Here is a 19,084-nt window from a genome sequence, read left to right on the forward strand (position 1 = left end):
ATGCACTCCCAGCCAAGAGGTTTGTGGCACAAAAATAGCCTAAGACCCCTGGTGTAGAGTGGAAGAGAACCGAGCCTCGAGGAATCCCAGGATTCGGAGCCAGCTGGAGGAGGATGAGAAGCAGAGATGAGAGGCCGCCTCCAGAGAAGAGGGAGGGAGCCAGGGGGAGAGCGGCTTTGCAGATGCTCAGGGGGCAGCATGTGGAGGAGGCAGCAGCCAGCAGAGTCCAAAGCTGCCCTAAGGTCAAGCGCGGTGAGGACCGAAAGAGATCTGCAGCATTCGGGGATGTGGAAGTGGCTCGAGGAAGAGCCATTTCTGTGGAATGAGGAGTGTGAAGCCAGATTGGAGTGGGCTGGGGCGTGAGTAGGAGGTGGGGAAGTGGAGTCAGGCAGTGTAAATGATTCTTCTGGGAACTTTGGCTGTGAAAAAGAAATAAGTGGAGGGGAGTGTGGGATAAGGAAGGGCTGTTCTGTTCTCTCTCTCTCTCCTCTCTCTCTCTCTCTCTCTCTCTCTCTCTCTCTCTCTCTCTCTCTCTTTTTGATGAGAGGGAGGCCTTAGATTACGATTACCCGCTGATGGGAACACTCTGGTACCAAATTGGAGGTACAGGCAGGGAAAGGAGGGACTAAGTAAGGTCCTGAGAAGGGCAAGGGGTGGATCCTGACACAGGTACAGAGGTTGATTTTAAAATCTGGGCATATGGTGTGGGGTGGAAGAAAAAAGGGATTGAAGCCTGGGGAGAAGGAAGGAGGTTTGAGGTGGAAGAGAGTTGGGTAGAGTAACTGAGCAGCTTTGAGGAGTTCCAGGAGGTGGATGGCTGTAACCTTTCAGGGACACCATTATTCAAAAAGTGGAATGATTTTTCTTGAGCAATAGCCAGTGACCGGAATATAGGCCCAGAGACTGGATGTGCAGAGCTTGATGACAGGTGTGAAAAAAGACAAACGAATAAAGAATTACAAAGAGGTAAAGAATTACAAACCTAAATTACAGAATTTAGGTTGCTTAGAAAGGAGATACCAGCACAGAGCGGGGTGATCATAGGCCAAAGGGAGAAGAATCCCAATGGAACAGAGATTCCCAAGAAGTCGAAGATGTCACACTAGAAGTGATGGATTCGCAGAGCTGGGAGGTCTAGAGAGCAGTAATGACAGGATCATTTGGGGGTGACATCAGAGGTCAGGGATGTGCCTCGGGGCTAGGTGCAGCAGAACAGAATGGAGCAGGGCTCTTGAGAAGCATCAGGAACTGGGGAGCCAGGGTGTGGCTGGGTTATCCAGGTGGTTGCTAAAGTCGGCAAGGATGGTGGCAGGAAATCAGGAGACTGAACTGCTCGCCAGAGCCTTCACTGAATAAAGGAGAGTGGCCAGGAGACTAATGGGGATGACCAATGGAGGAAGGCGTTGGAGTGAAACAGCATAAACCAACAGAGCAAGGGGAGAAATGGTTTGGGAGCAGCACTGGGGAGCAAGGACGCCCTCCTGCTTCCTGGTGGGGTTGCTGGAGTGGCAAGGAGAGCGCCCCCTGGAGGACGGTTAGGAAGGAGCCTCCTCAGGGAAGAGGCAGCCTTCCCTATGGCAAGGAGTCACAGGGAAGCTCTGGAAAGAGGGCTGACACACATTTCCTGCTGCAGGGAGACTGGACGCTGGCCATATCCCAGATGAGCCTTGATTTAGGCCCTCTTCCTTCCTCCTGGAAAATCCTCCCTGCCTCAGCTCCCCACCTCATACCCAACTCCCCAGATCTTGACCATGAGTTAGGATCAGCTTAAAATTTGCAGGCATTTATATAATATCTTAGTTTACCAACTCTAAACTACCCGAGGGCGGGGCATGGTTTATTCATTACTATATCCCCATAGTACCCAACATAGTGGCTTATACACAGTGATTTATAATTTTTGCATTTTATTTTATTTTTTAATTTTGCTTTATTTTTAATTAATAATTGCATTATAATTTTTAATGAATAAAGCCAATATAAAACATTGTTTTAGGATGAAATGCCAGGTGTTATAAAAATATATTTAGTGCAGGTATGCACCTGAATATTATTATCTCGTAATTGAAACATTTTTAAGTTTTGATATCTGAATTTTAATTGGTTTTTTAACAAGTTTTTTTGGTTTTAGAGATTAATTGGAACCATTTTTTAAAAGTAGGTAATTTTAATAAAATGTAGTAAACTTGAAATATATGCTATTACATACAAAGAAAAAGAGATATTTTATCATAATCTTCTCTCATGCAATTTCTGAGCTGCTAAGTCTAATTGACACAGGGAGCTCTTTGGGTCAGAGACCACCAATTCTTGGCACCAACATTTTCACTGAACAGGGATCACAACTGGTGTTGGTATCAACTCAGCCACATGGCAGAATCACCCTGGTGGAAGGAAGCGGTTGTCTTATCTGTTCAAAGAGGCAGGACACCTTTCTGGAACCAATCACAATTTAAACGGACAGTTGCCTCATTTGAATGTCATACCCTATTTTTAAATTGCCCAGTGGAACTCAGACAAAGTGCAGAAGTAAAGGAGAAATGAAGCACCGCTGGCTTTGGCTCAGGTAGTTGTCATTCATTTACTCCATTACTGCTGCTTCAACCTTCAGACCTCCAGAGCTGGTGTGCCTGGAGAGGGGCCTGTACCCAGTATGCATCTACAACCTAATCATAAAAGAACTAGCCAGTTCGGTCTGGTGCGTTATCCTGCAGAACATTCAACCACAACGAGATGACCTCAGTGGTAAAGTCCAGGCAAGTCCCGAGTCACCTCTGGGCCGAGTTTCCAGCCCAGCATTCTGATGCCTTTGTGTGTTGCCTACCTGTGACCAAGGGAACTTACCCAGGCTTGAAGGAAGAAGTCATTTGTCTCTTGGCAGAATGGTCTACCAGGAATTTAGCTTTTTACTCTAGTCACCAGCATTTCAGGGATTTGTGGTTCATAACCGACTAATTTTCAAGCCCAAACTGGTCATTGTCGATTGGCAGTCTCACCAAACCACACTCCTCTCTGGATAATTTCAAAGCCAGGTCATACAGCACTCTCCATTCAAAGTAATGCTGTCCTTTGTCTTCTCTCATGCAGGGTGAGGATCACTATTCTGGCTGTTCCGTCCATACAGTTGTGACTTTCAATATGTGCACATTCCCAATACATTAGGTATCAAGCATTGAGCCCCTATTTCCTGCCAGGTATTGGAAATGTAACAGTAAACAGTGGCATCTTGTGACTATCTCTGAGTCGGAGGGAGGAGGCAGACAAGATGTACCCATGGTAAAAGATGTACCCAGGGGTGTCCTGAGAACACACAAGAAAGATAAGAACAGCCACTGGATGTCCAGGAGGAGCCCTGGATACTCTTTTCTTCACAGAGGGCGTGCCCTCATAGTCGACGATGTGCGGGGTGTCTGCAGGGGTCAGGCCAAAGAGGGCCTTGAGTGCCTTGCTAAGTCTTTGAACATGGTCCCAAAGACCATGAGGACGTAGTGAAGAATTTTTAATAAAGGACTGTCATGATCCAATTTGCTTCTAGATAAGATGACCAGAGGACCCATCCCTACAATGATCCAGACTAAAAAAAAAGAAAGAAAGAAAGAAAGAAACAAAGACAGGGCCCAGCAAAGGGAAGTGATGATGGGCAGAGTCAAGAGAGGAGATAAGACAGACAAGCTTTGTGTCTGACTGCTTTGAAGTGTGAGGAGGAGCAGAAGGAAGAGGGGGAGGAGTCTAAGACAACGTGCAGAATTCTGGCTCAGGCAGAAATTACCAAATTAGGAAGAGGAACCAATTTAAGGGGAGATGGTGCATCCAGCATCTTGAGTCTGAGGGGTTTGAGGAACACTGCAGTGAACAGATCAACAGCTAAAATGGAAAACGAGCTCCAAGGAAAATCCCACAGATCTGCGCTTGTCAGAAGATGGGCTGCACATTCCCTCTCTGTGACGCACACAGCCTGCCCCAGACGCCCTGTGCACAGCTGCCTTATCACTCAGGTGCACCTCGAGGGCGCAGGATCTGCTCTGAAGTCAAGAGGGCGGCTGTGACAAACACCACACCAGGTGTGAGAGATGACTCACAGCCAGGGCAGGGCCCTTAGCAGTTAGAGCCAGTGTGTGCAGGCGTGACCGCCTCATCAGTGCACAGCCTGGGGCCAGGGGAAGGAAGGCCCGGCCCCCAAGGAACCTGACAATGGACCCGCAGAAGCTGGAGAAGATTACAAGCATGACTCACAGAACACATATGCCACGTCCCAAGCTGTGGCTGCTTTTGTGACACTATTCAGGGTGTCAGTGGCTTGACACTGACAGATTAATGGGAGGATAACTCCCTAAGAGCTCTTTGAAAGAGGAGAAGCTGAAGGCTTCACAGGAAGAGTAGGATGGATAAACAGGTAAGGAAAGGAGTCATGCAAATATACCCAGGTCACAGGAAAAATACAAAATGCAAATCAAGCCAGCTTTCAGGGACAGCTCGGTCACAGGGAAGCCAACAAGTGCCAGGAGCTGCAGTATGTAAATTATTGCATTGTGGATTCTGCAGGTCCAGCTTCTGGGAAGCCAAACTCTTTCCTGGATCATGGGTCTTGTTTTGTTTTGTGTTTTAGATTTGACCATCTGGAGCAGCACTGTCCCGCACAACTTTCTTCAATGATGGAAATGCTCTGTGTCAGCACAGTGGAGCACAGCAGACTCTGACCCCAGTGGAACATGGCTAGTGTGACTCAGGAATTAAATTTTAAATTTACTTCTAATTAATTTAAATGTGAATAGCTACACATGGCATGTTACCACTGGCACTGGACACCACAGTTCTAGACCTCTGCTGCCCTCATGGAGGGGTGGTAGACCTGCTGATTTTTTAAACCATTACAGGTTGCATTTTAGAGCCTTTATTTTTTTTTTAATCTTCCAAGTTTGTGTGGATTCTCATGGATAAAACAATTAAAAATGTGTGTGTCAGGAAATAGCCTTCTCCTGAAACTTACCTTGTTTGCTGGGAGGTTCAGGTGACCTCACGGATGTAAACATCACACTGAGCAGGGCCTGGGCCACAGCCAGCTGCTTCTTGGTATCAGGTTAACTGCCTACGCCTCCTTCCAATGTAACCTTGGGTCCTTGTGAGTTGCAATCTAAATATTTAGTAGCTTGGTTGCTGAGGGTTCCTATCACCCAAGGAAAAGGTGCTCTTGAAAAACTGAGGGCTGATCTCCATTTTCCTTCCCAACAAAGAAAATGCAGTGACAATATGTTCTCAGGGCTTGAGGCTGGTGCATTGGGAACAGTGTCTCTTGCAGCAAGGATACAGGATCTCCAAAGATGAGAAGGACTTGTAGTGTGTCTCTTCAGAGAAGCTTGCTGTCCTCCTTGTCCTGGGTTAATCATTTTCTTCATCTTCTACAAGGGAATTGGGGCTTCTGTCTCTTCTCTGCTGAGGTTTGAAAGGATGAAAAATCCTGGTGCCCCTGTCAATCACAGCAGGTCCTCCAAGCTAGCAGCAATCCCTAGGGGCACCTGGGAAAGAGGAGAGCTATTTTCTCCTTATATGGAGACTTCTTTGCTTTCTGGTCCCCTAAATTATCCAATTTCTAGTTGGCTATGTGAACCTACTGTTTATTTCCATGTTAAAATTCTGAATAAGCTGTTTAAGAGGTTATCTGTAACTCTGAGAAAGGTCTAAAATTAAGTTGCTACGTTAGGTTGGCCTTTAGAAATGTGGCCTGGATGGGGCTGAGGCAAAAAAGAAGAAGAGCAGAAACAATTCCTCTACTGAAGCCTGTTGAAGCATCATTTGCAGTGGACACCGGTGACAGTTTATATGTATTCAAATGTTAGTATGTCACTTAGAGATCACCCTTATTTTCACAATCATCCCAAACAAGATAAGCACAATAACAAGTATCCCCTTGATGGTAAATTGAAATGCTTCGAAGGCAAAGGGTTTGCCTGAATTCACACTGTAAAGAGGGACAGAGCTGGCCTTGATTAATGTTTTTTATTATGCCCAATCACAAGCTGAAATGTATTTAGGAGGTACCACTTTAAAGAACCACTCAGCAGGGGCTTGATAGGAATTGCTTATTCCTAGATTTAAATTAAACACAACCTCTTCGTACCCCCGGCAGTTAGAGCCATTGGTTGTAGCGAGGAGGCTGTGCCATGATGGAGCAGCCACCAGGGTAACCGTGTTTGGGGACATGCCCACCTCTAGGCAGGTGTCTGGAAATGACAACTTGACACTGGAGCCATCACCTGATGGTAAATGCCTTGCTTGTTCCAGGCTCATCAGAATTGTCACAATGCGAATCTGAGTTGAGAAATGAACAAGTGATGAAAATTGCAATTCAAGTGTCAAAATTTGGTCCTGGCACGCTCCACATAGTGACAGAATGGTGGAAGAATTTCCATGGAGTAAGCAATTCACTTTCATACTAGCCACTCACTAAGAGAATAAACCTGCCTCCACAAATCATAGGCAAAATGTTACTTAGAGGTTTCAGCACTGCAATCTCTGGAAAGAAATTACTCGGGGAATTTGCACCCAGGGAGGGGGACTTTGGTGGGTTCACACTGGCTCTCTGAGCAGCTTCTTTCTCCTGCCCCTCTCTGATTGACAGGTGTTTTGGCACTCTAGCTCCTGATGTGACATTCAATACGCTGAGCTCTGGAAATTGGATCTGTCTGGCCTGGTTCTCCTTCGGGAGATGCCAGCTTTCTTGTATCTTATTTCTTATAGTCTCTGGGAGACTAGGTCCAGGATCTCCCTGGTGTTATGGACACTGAGAAAACAAGCTTATTAATAAGTTGTGCATTCCTTCAGGATTTGAGATATGGCAGGACATCTCCAGGCTCTGAAGGCTTAAAGACAATCAGATTTCGTAGAAATGTAGGTGGGGGTCCAACCCTAAAAGCAAAGCAGTGAACTTCAGCTGTGGAAAATTCTGATTTTGTCACTCTTCTTTTTTTTAAAAAAATATATTTTTTAGTTGTAGATGGACATGGTACCTTTATTTAATTAATTTATTTTTATGTGGTGCTGAGGATCAAACCCAGTGCTTCACACATGTGAAGCAAGCACTCTACCACTGAGCTACAACCCCAGCCCACTGTCACTCTTCTTGATGAGAAGATATAGCCTTAAAGTCATTCATACAGTCAAGGACCAAACCCTTGTGTGTGTGTGTGTGTTTAAATATTTATTTTTTAGTTTTAGGTGGACACAATAACTTTATTTTACATTTATGTGGTGCTGAGGATCGAACCCAATGCCTTGTGCATGCTAGGCAAGCACTCTACCACTGAGCCACAACCCCAGCCCCATGGTTTTATCATTTGGAAAAAATGAGATTATGAAAGCAATGTTTCATGTTCTCCGATACACAGAGGAATGGTGGAATAGTATGATCCTCGTACTGTGTGTGTGTGTGTTTCTCGGGATTGAATCCAGGGGTACTCTACCACTCAGCTACAGCTACAGCCTCTTCTAAAATTTCATTTTGAGACAGGGTCTCCCTAACTTGAAGAGGCTGGCCTTGAAGATGTGATCCTCTTGCCTCAGGCTCCTAAGTTGTTGGGATTATAGGAATGGCCACTGCATCCAACTTGTACTTTAGATAGAAATTACCAGTTCTATGCAATTTTTTCATTATTTTGTGGTGAGTATAAGTGAATAATAAAATTAAGAGTCGGAAAATTCAGACAAATAATCTATGATTATAGAAGCTATTTCACATAATTACTTATATATGTATAACCATATCCTTATTTAGAAGTGGTCTGAAAGAGTGGTTAATTTTTATAGCAGAAAGAAGGAAACCATAGGAATCTGATACCAGCTTGTCCCCTAAAATGAGTAGAGAGGAGCATAAACTGCAAGTCCCAAATGTCCCAAATGCACACGAGCTGCCATACAAACTGGCCCCAACTATGAACGTGAATCTCTGCCTGAAAACAGAAGAATCCAGATGCCCATTTGTTTAGTAATGCCATTCTAGGAAGATTGCTACACACTACTGTTTACTTAAAATACTTTGAATTTTCTTATCCGTTCTTGATTTTTGTTTCTAAGTATAAAAATGTAAGAATTTGTCTTAGAGCTAAAATGTGTTATTCTATCCAAACTGGATTTAACTTTTGGATTGATCTCACTCCCTAAGTTTATCCAGCAGCAGACATCATATCTAGTCCTTGACTAACAGGAAAAAGCCTTAGCAACATGTTCTTCTTGGAGCTGGCGGTACCATGAGATGGTCTCCTTCACCTTCAGACTCTAGGCGGGATATTTTGTCCTGTGATTTTATATCCCTTATTAGGGAGTATACATCTCTCCCAGGGATATAGCTACATCCATAAACATCAATCATAGATGTTTTAAAGGTGTCCTTTGAACATTAAATAACTGCAGTTGTGAACATTGTAGATTAAAGAAGAAATCTCAACAAGAATTTGATTGATATCAGGTATCCAAGATCTATCTCAAAGATCCACGCCACTGATATGAAAGAGAGAGAGAGAGTCCCTCCCTCTGGAGTCTATTTCAGGCATAAAATATTAAGTAAGAATTCATAAAAGGCATATTACTCATCTTAAATCAATTCACCATGCTAACAACCAGGCTTGAATGCAGTTTGTGGTATTTAGCTTGTAGGCAGGATAAGTAAAATTCTCAGACAGCCAAGATCTTAAAGATGAAATATGATTGGACAGCTCAGCAGTTCGGAATACCTTCTCTGGGGTCAGTCTGCCTGGCATGGAATTCCTACTTCACAACATACTGGCTGTGAGATCTTAGGTAAAATTTCTTAACTTCTTAGGTGCAGTTTTCCTATCTGTAAAATGGGGCAAGTGTGTGTGTGTGTGTGTGTTAGATACATATAGATGTGTGAAAATTAAGTAAGCTAATACGTATTAGCTACTTAGTACAGTGCCTGGACTGCTGTAAGAACTCACATATGGTAACTATTTTGACTGCTATCATTATCATCCTCATCATTCTGCTAAAAAATATGATATTGTTCCTATTATTTGTTATCATCCTAGATGAAAATATTTAAACAATTGCCAGTTTTTGCATGACGACATTATCACTATGTTTTGCTGTCTTCTTCCATTTGAAATAAAAGCTAGACTCGAACATGCAGTGGCTTAGACCATAAGTCACAAACATGAACGCCCAGTGCCTTCAACTCTTAAAATCAAAGTGTTCCAGCATTTCTGATGCAGATGGTATTTGCAGACCATCGACCTCCAGTCTTTTAACCACAGGAAAGAAGAGCAAGCCCTCACCAAAAAGTAGGAAGGCCACACAGCTGGGAAGTGGTGGGTGGTGTCTGGGATGGAATCTTTGGGCCCATGCCTTGCCCCGCACCTCTCCCTGCCCTGACCTTTAGGATTCTGTAACATCTCCTTTTTGAGTACACACACACACACACACACACACACAGGAGTAGGAAACTGTCTGTCCCCCAGAATTCTCCATACCTGTTTGGAAGATGACCCGCTTGAATTCCGGGATCTCTCAAAATCTATCTCTTGCCCCTCAAACTGATCTTGTTTCTTCTCATCCTTTGAGTCTCTTCTGAATTCCTGTCGTCTCAAACAAGCCTAGAGAAAACAAAAAAAATTTTGATTTATGACTGGCTTTGGCAACTTGAGGCTTCATTCTGATCGTGAGGAGCATACGATAGATGTTATCCTTCTCTGAGGGTTCCTAAAGTGTCGGCTATCAAGTATAAAGACCAGGTGTTGCCCTACTGGCCCTTCGTGCAAAATTCCAGGTCAAAAATCTCAGTCACTGCTTTAATAAGTCTAAATAATGAACACACTAACAGGCATTTTGTCAAGAACTTACCCAACACTTGCCTTCTCGAGGAAGGTTATACCTGATCTGCCATATTAGCTTCTCCTTCCATCTCATTCTCTTCCTAGATCCCCCTTCTTGCTACTCCCGCCTGCAAAGTTACCCCCAATGTGCAGAATTTTCACATTAGCTTTGGCAAATGCTATTCCCTTTGCTCGGAATAACCTCCACACAATGTTCCCTTGGCCAATCCTGCTGACACTAAGAACCAGATCATGGGATATCTTTTCTCTTTCATTTTCCTGATTACTCCTCTTCTCTGGTATGGTCAACTTTGGTCCAAAATTATTAAATGGAAGATTCCAGAAATGAACAATTTATGCGTTTTTGAACTGAGTACCATTCTAAGTAGCATGATGAAATCTCACTTTTCTCATCTTGTCCTGTCCTAATGAATCATCCCTTTATTCAGCATATACGCTGCTTATCTAACGATTACTGTGTAGCTATCTCAGTGATCAGAACCAATATGGTAACATCAAAGTGCTTATGTTCATGGGACCCTTATTTTACTTAATAACAGTTCAAAGTAGTGATGTTGGCAATTTTATTAAAGTATATTGTTAAAATTATTCTCTTTCATTAATTCCAGAAATAGTTTTGCTAAGTTGCTGACAGTATTGTCAGACTTATGGTCCTCCTGCCTCAGCCTCCCAAGTAGGTGGGATTATAGGCATGTGCTACTATTGTGCCTCACTTATTGTTATTCATCTTTTACTGTGCCTGATTTATAAACTCAGTTTTATCATTTGTATATAGGTATCAGGGGAGAAAACAATATACAAGAGTCATTGTTATTTGCAGTTTTAGGCACATATTGGGGACTTTGGGCTCAATCTCTTGTGGATAAAGGGTGACCCTTTATCTTAATATTAATTGAACTGAATTTTGGCTTTGGAAAAAAAAATACCAATCCCTAAATGTGAAATAATAAAAATAAAATTAGCAACAGAACTAATTCCCCCCATTTTTCTTAGCAAAACTCAAATAAAATATGGTAACAAATCTCTCTCCTCTAGTAATTAGGACTAAAAAAATTCAAAGATATCATGTGCTTTGAAGATCTCAACTGACATTTTAAATAATCCCAAAGAGTAATACTTTAGGAGTATTTCTATACTTGTAGACCCAGTGACCTAATTCACCTTTGCCCTTCTAGGGTCAAATCATCCACTGTCACAGTGAATAGATTTGGTGTGGGATCAACAATATTGTTACTAAAGTAGACCTGCCATATCCTGCTTCCTGGACAGGCTGAGAAAGGGAAGATTTCTTTTCTTCTGTTACAAGAAACACTTTCCTCTGTGATGTGTTATGGCAGGACTTTCCAGAGTTCCATGCCATGGAGAAAGTCTAACATTGAGCACCTGGTCACACTGTGCTTCTCAACTGAATCACAGGTAAGGCCCTGGCCTCCAGCTCGTCCCCAGCAGCCAGATGGTCACCTGCAGCAGGTGGAATCCTGGATTCCAGAAGAGAGATGGAGTTGCACCCCACCTTGCTTGGAGAGGAAGAACACTCTGAAATGACTGTTTCTTCCCTCCCCACCGTCCCACTGTTTGTCTTATTTTTTTTTTTTTTTAAAGTAATGCCACATAGATAGTAAATCATTGAAATAAATAACCCGGTAGTGTTTGTTTCATAATGTAAAAAAGAAAATGCAAAGAACACTTAGATAGTAACTATAATGAATAAGTTAAATAAACAAGAAATGATAAATGAGCCAAAGCAACCCTAAAAGAAATCTGAAGAGCTTGATGAAGTTCAATGAAATATGAGCCACTTTTCTGTTCTTTCATGACGTCTGCAAACCAGATCTCCTGGGAGGGGGATTCCTGGCATGGAGTGTTGTTTCCCAAAGTGACAGATGTCTGTGTCGCCTTAACCTACTGGTATTAAAGGCTGAAAGTGGAGGAGCCAGTATGAGCACATGCACGTAGGACCACGGCAGATTTTGTGGGATGAACAGAATTCTTGTGGGCTGAGTGTTTTTTGAAAATTCTCTCCAAGAATGCCTAGGACTTAAATATTTCTTTACCAAAAGGGAGGAGGGATAGATGGACTTGCTATACTGAAAAGCATTTCCCCTGCCCCTGGTTCCTCTTCCCTCCTCGTGTAGATTAGCAAGAACAAACCAGCGGCAAGGTCGGTACTTGATCATTTTGATCATCTTTCTGTGCCAATCAAACATCAATCCTCTCAGTCATAGCTCTGCTGAGAAGGAACACGGGAACAGAGCCACCAGACTTCTGGTCCTAGAAACAAGCAAGAACCTAGCCATATTTTCCCCCAGAGGGCTCCTTTTCTTTGTATTTGTAAATGTGAGTGATTTGGGGTCATTGCATTTGTCAAGATCTCTATGGTAGGGATCCTGACGTGACCAGCAGAGGGTGAAACCCACGGGTCGGGAGGAGGAACGGATTGGCAATTCATAACCTGCGCTTCTGTCGTCCTCCCCTTCTGTTCCATGTGTCAGGCCCGAGAGGGCTATAAATAAGCTTCTGCTGTGTGGCAAGACCATCAGAGGGCAGTCTTGAAATGGAAGGCTGCAGGTGACTTCTTCTTTCCTTCTGGGGAGAGCCAGGGCTTCCTTCTTCACTTCTCCTTTGGTAGTGTCCCCGCCCGGCTGCCAGCCCACCCTCTGACGACAGCACAGGCAGTCAGGCTGCCTCCGGGGCAGAAGCCCCCACCATGGGGGCAAATCACAGAATGTGCCTGTCTGCCTGTGGGGGACAGCGGGGGCTTTGTGACTCACTGTAACTCAATCCTGGTAAACACCACGAGCCCCGGGGCTGCCACTTTCTAACACTGAGAACTAACTCCATTGATTGTCAGCTCTCTCCTCTGCAAGACTGTTAGGAGGAGAGCGGGAGGTTCTGTGGGTAACGTGGGAGCAGCGACTGGCCCATGGCGAGGGTTCCCTCAAAGGTCCCCGCCTCCCCTACATCGTCAGGTTTGTGATTGCTGTTTTCAATCCTATTTCCCGGTTTACTTCTATTTCCAAAGTCAGCCTTTGCCAAAGCGCATGACTATGATCTTGGCCACAGAAGAAAGAGCCTCTCTGTCTGGGTCTGGGGCTCATCATTGCTTTTCTGCCCTGTAAGTAGAGCTCTGTTTCCCTGCCTAGAGTCCCCAGATGGCCCAATGAGCAGCTCCTGCTCTCAGTCACTTGGGGTCACATCGTAAACCACTTTTTCTTTGGCATTACAACTTTCTGAGCCTGCAGTTGTGCTCAGAGATTCTTTTTTTATTATCTGTCTTCCCTCTTTAGTTACCAGTGGGACTCCTGATGACTTAAGAAGCCACATGCCACAGGAACACTTGCCAGCCACATAGCTCTGGTGTAAAAACCATCCTGAAAGTGATCTGGCTTCACATCTCTGTCAGTAATGGCATCCACAGGGCTATTGTTACACTAACCCTGGAGGCATTTTGAGACACGAATGGCCACTGCCTTCAATGGCTGCTGCTTTGTTGTTCTTATGCTCCAATATACAAAACCCGGGGACTGGGTTTTAATTATCATTGATAACATTCTTGAAATTCATTCATTTTAAACGGTTAAGAAACTGAAGCCATTAAAAAGTTTGACATGATAGTCTCTTCATAAATAAACGAATAAAACACACATCTCACAGGCGAGCCAGGTGCCCCTGTAACTCTTGCCACCTGGTATAAAGTCACCTATCATGTCCATGAATAAATCTATATTGTCACGTTTAGCTGTTTAATCTGCACTTAAAAGAATCAAGATTCTGAATAAGGGACATGGGACGAAACCTATTTGGACACATTCGATGGATTACAGAAAATTGTTCTGAAATGCCAGGTGTAATCTTTCCCTCCTGCTTTCTAGTAGACATTAATGGCTAAATTCTGCCTTCCCTTACATAAACACATTTGACCACAAGGAAACACACACACACACACACACACACACACACACACACACACACACACAACTATGCAGCATGAACACCCTTGAAGAAATAGAGCCAAATTCTGAGATGGCATATAATTATATACTAGTTTACCAGATTCTGAAATAGCATGTAATATGCCAAATAGATGTTTGTTCCCTCTTGTTTTCTCAAAAGGGTCCCACCCAGCCACTGAAAGGAGTAGTATCAAAATAACTCAGGGTGGGTTTATCCCTCTTCTGCTGCTGCTAGCACAGAGACCTGAAAAGCACTGCTAATTTGGTGCATACCAACCCTTAGAATATTTTAGGATGGAGCAGGAATAGTTTACACTGGAGGTTTCTAAGGGCTTCAATTTGAGCCAGTTCATTAAAGGCAAGTCAGGCACAGGAAGGAATATGTGGCAAATGTATATGATTTGGGAGTCACACCTAGTTATTAGGTCTTACACTATTTGTACACCCTGAAACAGGGAATCCCTGGTGTCCCGAGCAGATGGCTAAACTGAGAAAACAAGGATTTCCACAGTTGGTAAATGACCAAGCTCATCGATATCTATCCAACATCAAGTCTCAGTAAATTATCTAAATACATATAGGTCATATGTGGGCCAGGTTACTGAGGGGTCACTAACGTCATACAATAAATTCTTTTCTGGGGAGGGTTGCGGCGGTACCAGGAATTGAACTCAGGGGCACTCAACCACTGAGCCACGTTTTTATTTAGAGACAGAGTCTCATTGAGTTGCTTAACACCTCGCCATTGCTGAGGCTGGCTTTGAACTTGTGATTTCCCTGTCTCAACCTCCCGAGCCACTGGGATTACAGGCGTGTGCTACCACACCTGGTATGTAATTGAATCTTAAACCACTACTTTAAATACTTTTTGAAACAAAGCAAGGGATAGATTGAATCATATAACTAAAAAAAATCAGTGCTGTTCCCTTTCAAGTAGTTACTATCTCTGTACACTCACTTCAACAATACACAGAGCATCTTCAAGACAACCATACTCATTTTATGCAAATCTCTGGATAAGTGGGATTGAAAATGCTAAAAAAAAAAAAAAAAAAAAAAAAAAGGTGAATTTGACTCTTAAGAATAGTCACGGGCTGGGGTTGTGGCTGAGCTGTAGAGCACTCACCTAGCACGTGTGGGGCCCTGGGTTAGATCCTCAGCACCACATAAAATAAAATAAAAATATTGTGACCGTCTACGACCAAAAAATAAATATTAAAAAAAAAAAGAATAGTCACAGGTCAGCTGGATCTAAGTCTAATAAATAGAGTTGGTGGCCAAGTTAGGTTAATATTGACTTTAGCGAATGACAGGGCCCATGGTTCAACATAAAAGAGACTCAGCCCTTGCCCTTAAGGAGGTGTTGTGCATTTGCTCAAAAGATAATTGTAACACAATCTCACTAGCCCTGTGATATAATAAAAGAGATATAAAAGGGTACTATGGTATTGGGGTGATGGGAATGTTCTAAAACTGATAGCCCCGGCTGCAAACTTGGTAAATTTACTAAAAATCATTAACTGAACAGTTAAAACAGATTGAATTTCATGATATGTAAAGTATAAAGGTTTTACAAAATTAAAAATAAAATAAAACTACTGTGAATACGTCTTGTGAGTACAGAGGTTTCCTTTAGTCCTAAATTAAAACTATGATCCTCACCACCCTTGTGTCAAGAGAGCGAAGTGCAAAGGGGAAGAGGAGGTTGCGGGGGGTTGAGGCTGGGTCAGTTTGCTCAGGTTCTTGGGTCCCGGGCCTGCCTTTAAGTGTGGCAAAACACCTGAAAGATTTTGTGTATTCCAATAGCCTAGTCAAATGCACAGCTTAGATTTCAAGAAAGCAATCTGAAAGACGACAAGAGAGATCGCAGAGGCAAGGAGATCGGTTATAAGGATGTCATAATAGTCTTGGAGAGAAATTGTGGAGGTTGGAACCACAGTGGTGGCACTAAGATAAAAAGGAAAACAAAAGGTCGTGAGCTCATAGGTGAACTCGGCAGGGCTTGTAACTGGTGGGGTGTGGGTGGGGAGGGAGAGGAAGGAGCCAAGGCAGGCGTAGGCCATAGGAAACATGGCAGGGAGTGGACACGTGGCGTACAGCTGTCCAACATACAACTGGCACGTTGAACAGGAGATGCCTATGTAACTTCCAGGTGGAAATATCCAATAAACGAGTGAGCTTATGATTCTGACACTTTGGGCAGGCTCCTGTCTACAAGTCGTTAGTGTAAAGTAGAGGTTGTTCTTTGGGTCACAGATGGGAGATGCATGAGCATGTCTAGACAGTCAGTGAGGAGGAGGGAAGGTCAAAGACAGACAAGGGGCCCTGGGTGGGAGAGGCTGGAGAGCAAAGGGGTGGGACCAACACCTCAGCTGGTCCTTGGAAGGAAGGGGATCACTCCCCAGAGACCTGAGGGCTAGCCTGGGTTACAGGGGAAATAGGTTGGGCACATTCCATGTGCTGGCCTTGGGTTTTTCGTTTAGTTTCGTTGGTATGTGAAATAAGAGGGGAAATAGAAGTAAGGGGGTTGGAGGTTTGAAGAGTGGAAAGGTTTAAAAGAGCGATGATAACACGTGGGACTGATGGCAGAGGAAGGGTGCTGAAGTGAGTCTCCCCTCATTCTCTCCTTCCCTCACTCCTCCTCTTCATCTAGCAAGACGTCTGTTCTGTTGTTTCCTGGGTCGGGCCACTTTTTGCCACCTCCACAGCTACCAACCAAGTCACCATAATCTCTCTCCTAAATTTCCATTTGAGTTTCACCATGAATTTTTCTGTTTTTTCTGTTGACCTTTTGGTCCTTTCCCCACACAAAGCTGAAACGATGCGGGTATGGGTTTTGCTGGGATAGAACCCCCAGGGGTGCTCTTTCACTGAGCTACATCTCTAGCCTTTTTTATTTTTTTTTTTATTTTGAGGCAGGGTCTTGCTAAGTTGCCCATGCTGTCTTTGAACTTGTGATCCTTTTGCCTCAGCCTCCCGGTAGCTGGGATTATAGGTATGTGCCACCATGCAGGGCCCAAAGTGATCTTTTTAATATGTAGATCAGATCCTACTACTTAAAAACCACTCAATAATTCTCACTGTGTTAAGGATCACATCTAAATGCCAAGCTTTGCCCTGTGAGACCCAACACGATCTGCTCGGTTGAACTTCTTCTGCCTCCTCTCGGGAATATCTTTCAGCCACTCTGGTCGGCTTTTGTTTCTTCCAGCGTCCCAGGCTAGTTCCTGCCTCAGGGCATTAACACTACTTGGGAGGTTCTAGGCTCTTTCCCATCATTCACTTCTTCAGACAGTTAATAATTTGAGATAAATCAACTTAAAAGAGGAAAGCTCACAGTTTTTGAGCTTTCAGTTCTTGGTCTATCGGTCCCATTGCTTTTGGGCCTATGGCAGCACCATACAACATGGTGGGAGTGAATGGCAGAGGAAGTGGGTTCACCTCATGGCCACTGGGAAGTGAGAGAGAGAGAGAGAGAGAGAGAGGGAGAGAAGGAGGAAGGGACTGGATTGCGACTATCCCACAGATTCCACCCCTGAAAGGTTCTACCACCAACAGTGTCAAGCTGGAGGCCAAACCTTTAATACACGGGCCTTTGAGGGGTTATTCCAGATCTAAACGATAGCAGTAGTTAAAACTATCTTACACATTTACTCAGAGGTGTTGTTCCCCCATGCCTAGGACAAGAACTCTGGGAGAATAGATGTCTCATCCAGCACATAGTAGACCCTTGATAAATACTGGCTGAATGAATGAAAAGGCAACCCTGAAAACCCAACTGAGATTAGAAAATAAAATGACAATGCCTCCAACTTACACGGTTGTGTGTGCTTTGTCTTCAGCAGGGACCACAGAATAATAAGATTGTTCTCCCTCTGTGCCTGTTCTAGAGACAATCTCAAAAAGTATTTCCACGCCCAAGCCAGGTGGCAGAGGCGTCTTTGTGAGAAGGAGATGGATTTCTTAGGGTGACTGTTTCAGATGTTTACATCCTTATTTGTTTTCCAGAAATTCCCTGGATTTTATAGTTTTCTGATATGTGGGCTGGCAAGTTGTGGGAGGGAATTGCTGACTCCGTTTCCAGCCCCAAAGTGAAGCCATATTATACAGGTGAAATCAGGTTACTGAGACAGGTTTGGTTTCCTTGGTGACCCAGGAGGTTCGGTTATATTTGAAATTACTGAGGAGGAGAAGGGGAAAAAATAAAAAAAAACTCAGAACGGCAGATCTTTATTCTCCTTAGGGAAGGAGTGCTTTTCCATCCTCCAACAAGGCTGAGGACATGGCTCTTGATTGGTGAGGGCTGACCTCTGGCAGGGGGAATGACTGACACCTTGTACAGCTCCCAGAATCCCATAACCCAGTCTAGCAAGTTTGTCCTACGCCAGCCCCCGGTAATTGCATCATGACCCCTAGGGCTCCTTTTCTGTTTTGTTTTTGCATGTAAACACCGTAACCAGGGAGACCAACAGTTAGCTTATTGTAGAATATGTAACCACCCTTCTTCTGACAACAGAAGAGCATGTTATTTTATACATGACCCAGTTAACCCTTTATAGTCTTTTTTTCTTAGTTGGTTTGTGGAAACCCTGATGTCTTTTGTTGTTAAGGGCTGTGTGTCAAATGCTGCCCTAAATGCTCTTTATCTAGTTTCATTTTTTTTTTTTTTGTGATGGTGTTGTGAAATGGACGCCATCATTCTCCCCATTTGACAGATGAGGAAACAGAGACTCGGGAAGGTGTAGTGATTTTTCATGGTTACCCCCTGTGGAAACGATGACTGAGCATCATAAGCTGAGACTCTATTCTGCATACTTGCCAACACTGTAAGAGAAGGTGAAAGACACTCCTTGCTTTCCACAATTACCTGATACTCAGAGTCCCCCTTGTGTTGCATGTCCTGCAGACACTGAACATCACTGACGAACTTCTGTCTATCCTTTACTTCATGCAACATGATTCTTAATTCCTGACCTGCATATAAAAGAGAAATAAATGTGCTGTGACGGACTCCTTTGTGACTGCCATGTTTGGATTTATTTTCCAGTAATTGCTTTTATTCTCTTATTAATCTAATCTCCGTTGCTTGAAAGGCACAGATGCTCCTTTCAGGCTGAAGGGGCTTCTTGTGTTGGTGCTGAAGCCCGTATAGCTCTCCTGGTTCTGGGCATAAATTATGCAGCCACATTCATCAGCTGGCCTCAGTGAGCCTGTCCTGCTTATTCACAGGGAGTGAGGTTGAGTGACACACGGATTCAGAAGCACTTCTATAATGTGACAAAAAAAAGA

At 43.8% G+C, this 19,084-nt stretch overlaps 1 protein-coding gene across 3 annotated transcripts in view; it reads right to left on the reverse strand.

Moving 5' to 3' along the window:
* The window catches only part of Marchf10 (membrane associated ring-CH-type finger 10), an 80,918-nt gene extending 62,166 nt beyond the window's left edge, over positions 1-18,752 (reverse strand). For all 3 annotated transcript variants that reach the window (XM_077801146.1, XM_026402293.2, XM_026402295.1), the window contains exons 1-2: positions 18,663-18,752; positions 9,480-9,602 (exon numbers count right to left, since the gene is read on the reverse strand). In XM_077801146.1, coding sequence (XP_077657272.1) covers positions 9,480-9,602; positions 18,663-18,752 — 213 coding nt within the window. The remainder of the gene's footprint in view (positions 1-9,479; positions 9,603-18,662) is intronic.
* Positions 18,753-19,084: the final 332 nt, after the last annotated feature.

The sequence above is a fragment of the Urocitellus parryii genome, chromosome 7, assembly GCF_045843805.1.
Source record: "Urocitellus parryii isolate mUroPar1 chromosome 7, mUroPar1.hap1, whole genome shotgun sequence".
NCBI classification, from domain to species: Eukaryota; Metazoa; Chordata; class Mammalia; order Rodentia; family Sciuridae; genus Urocitellus; species Urocitellus parryii.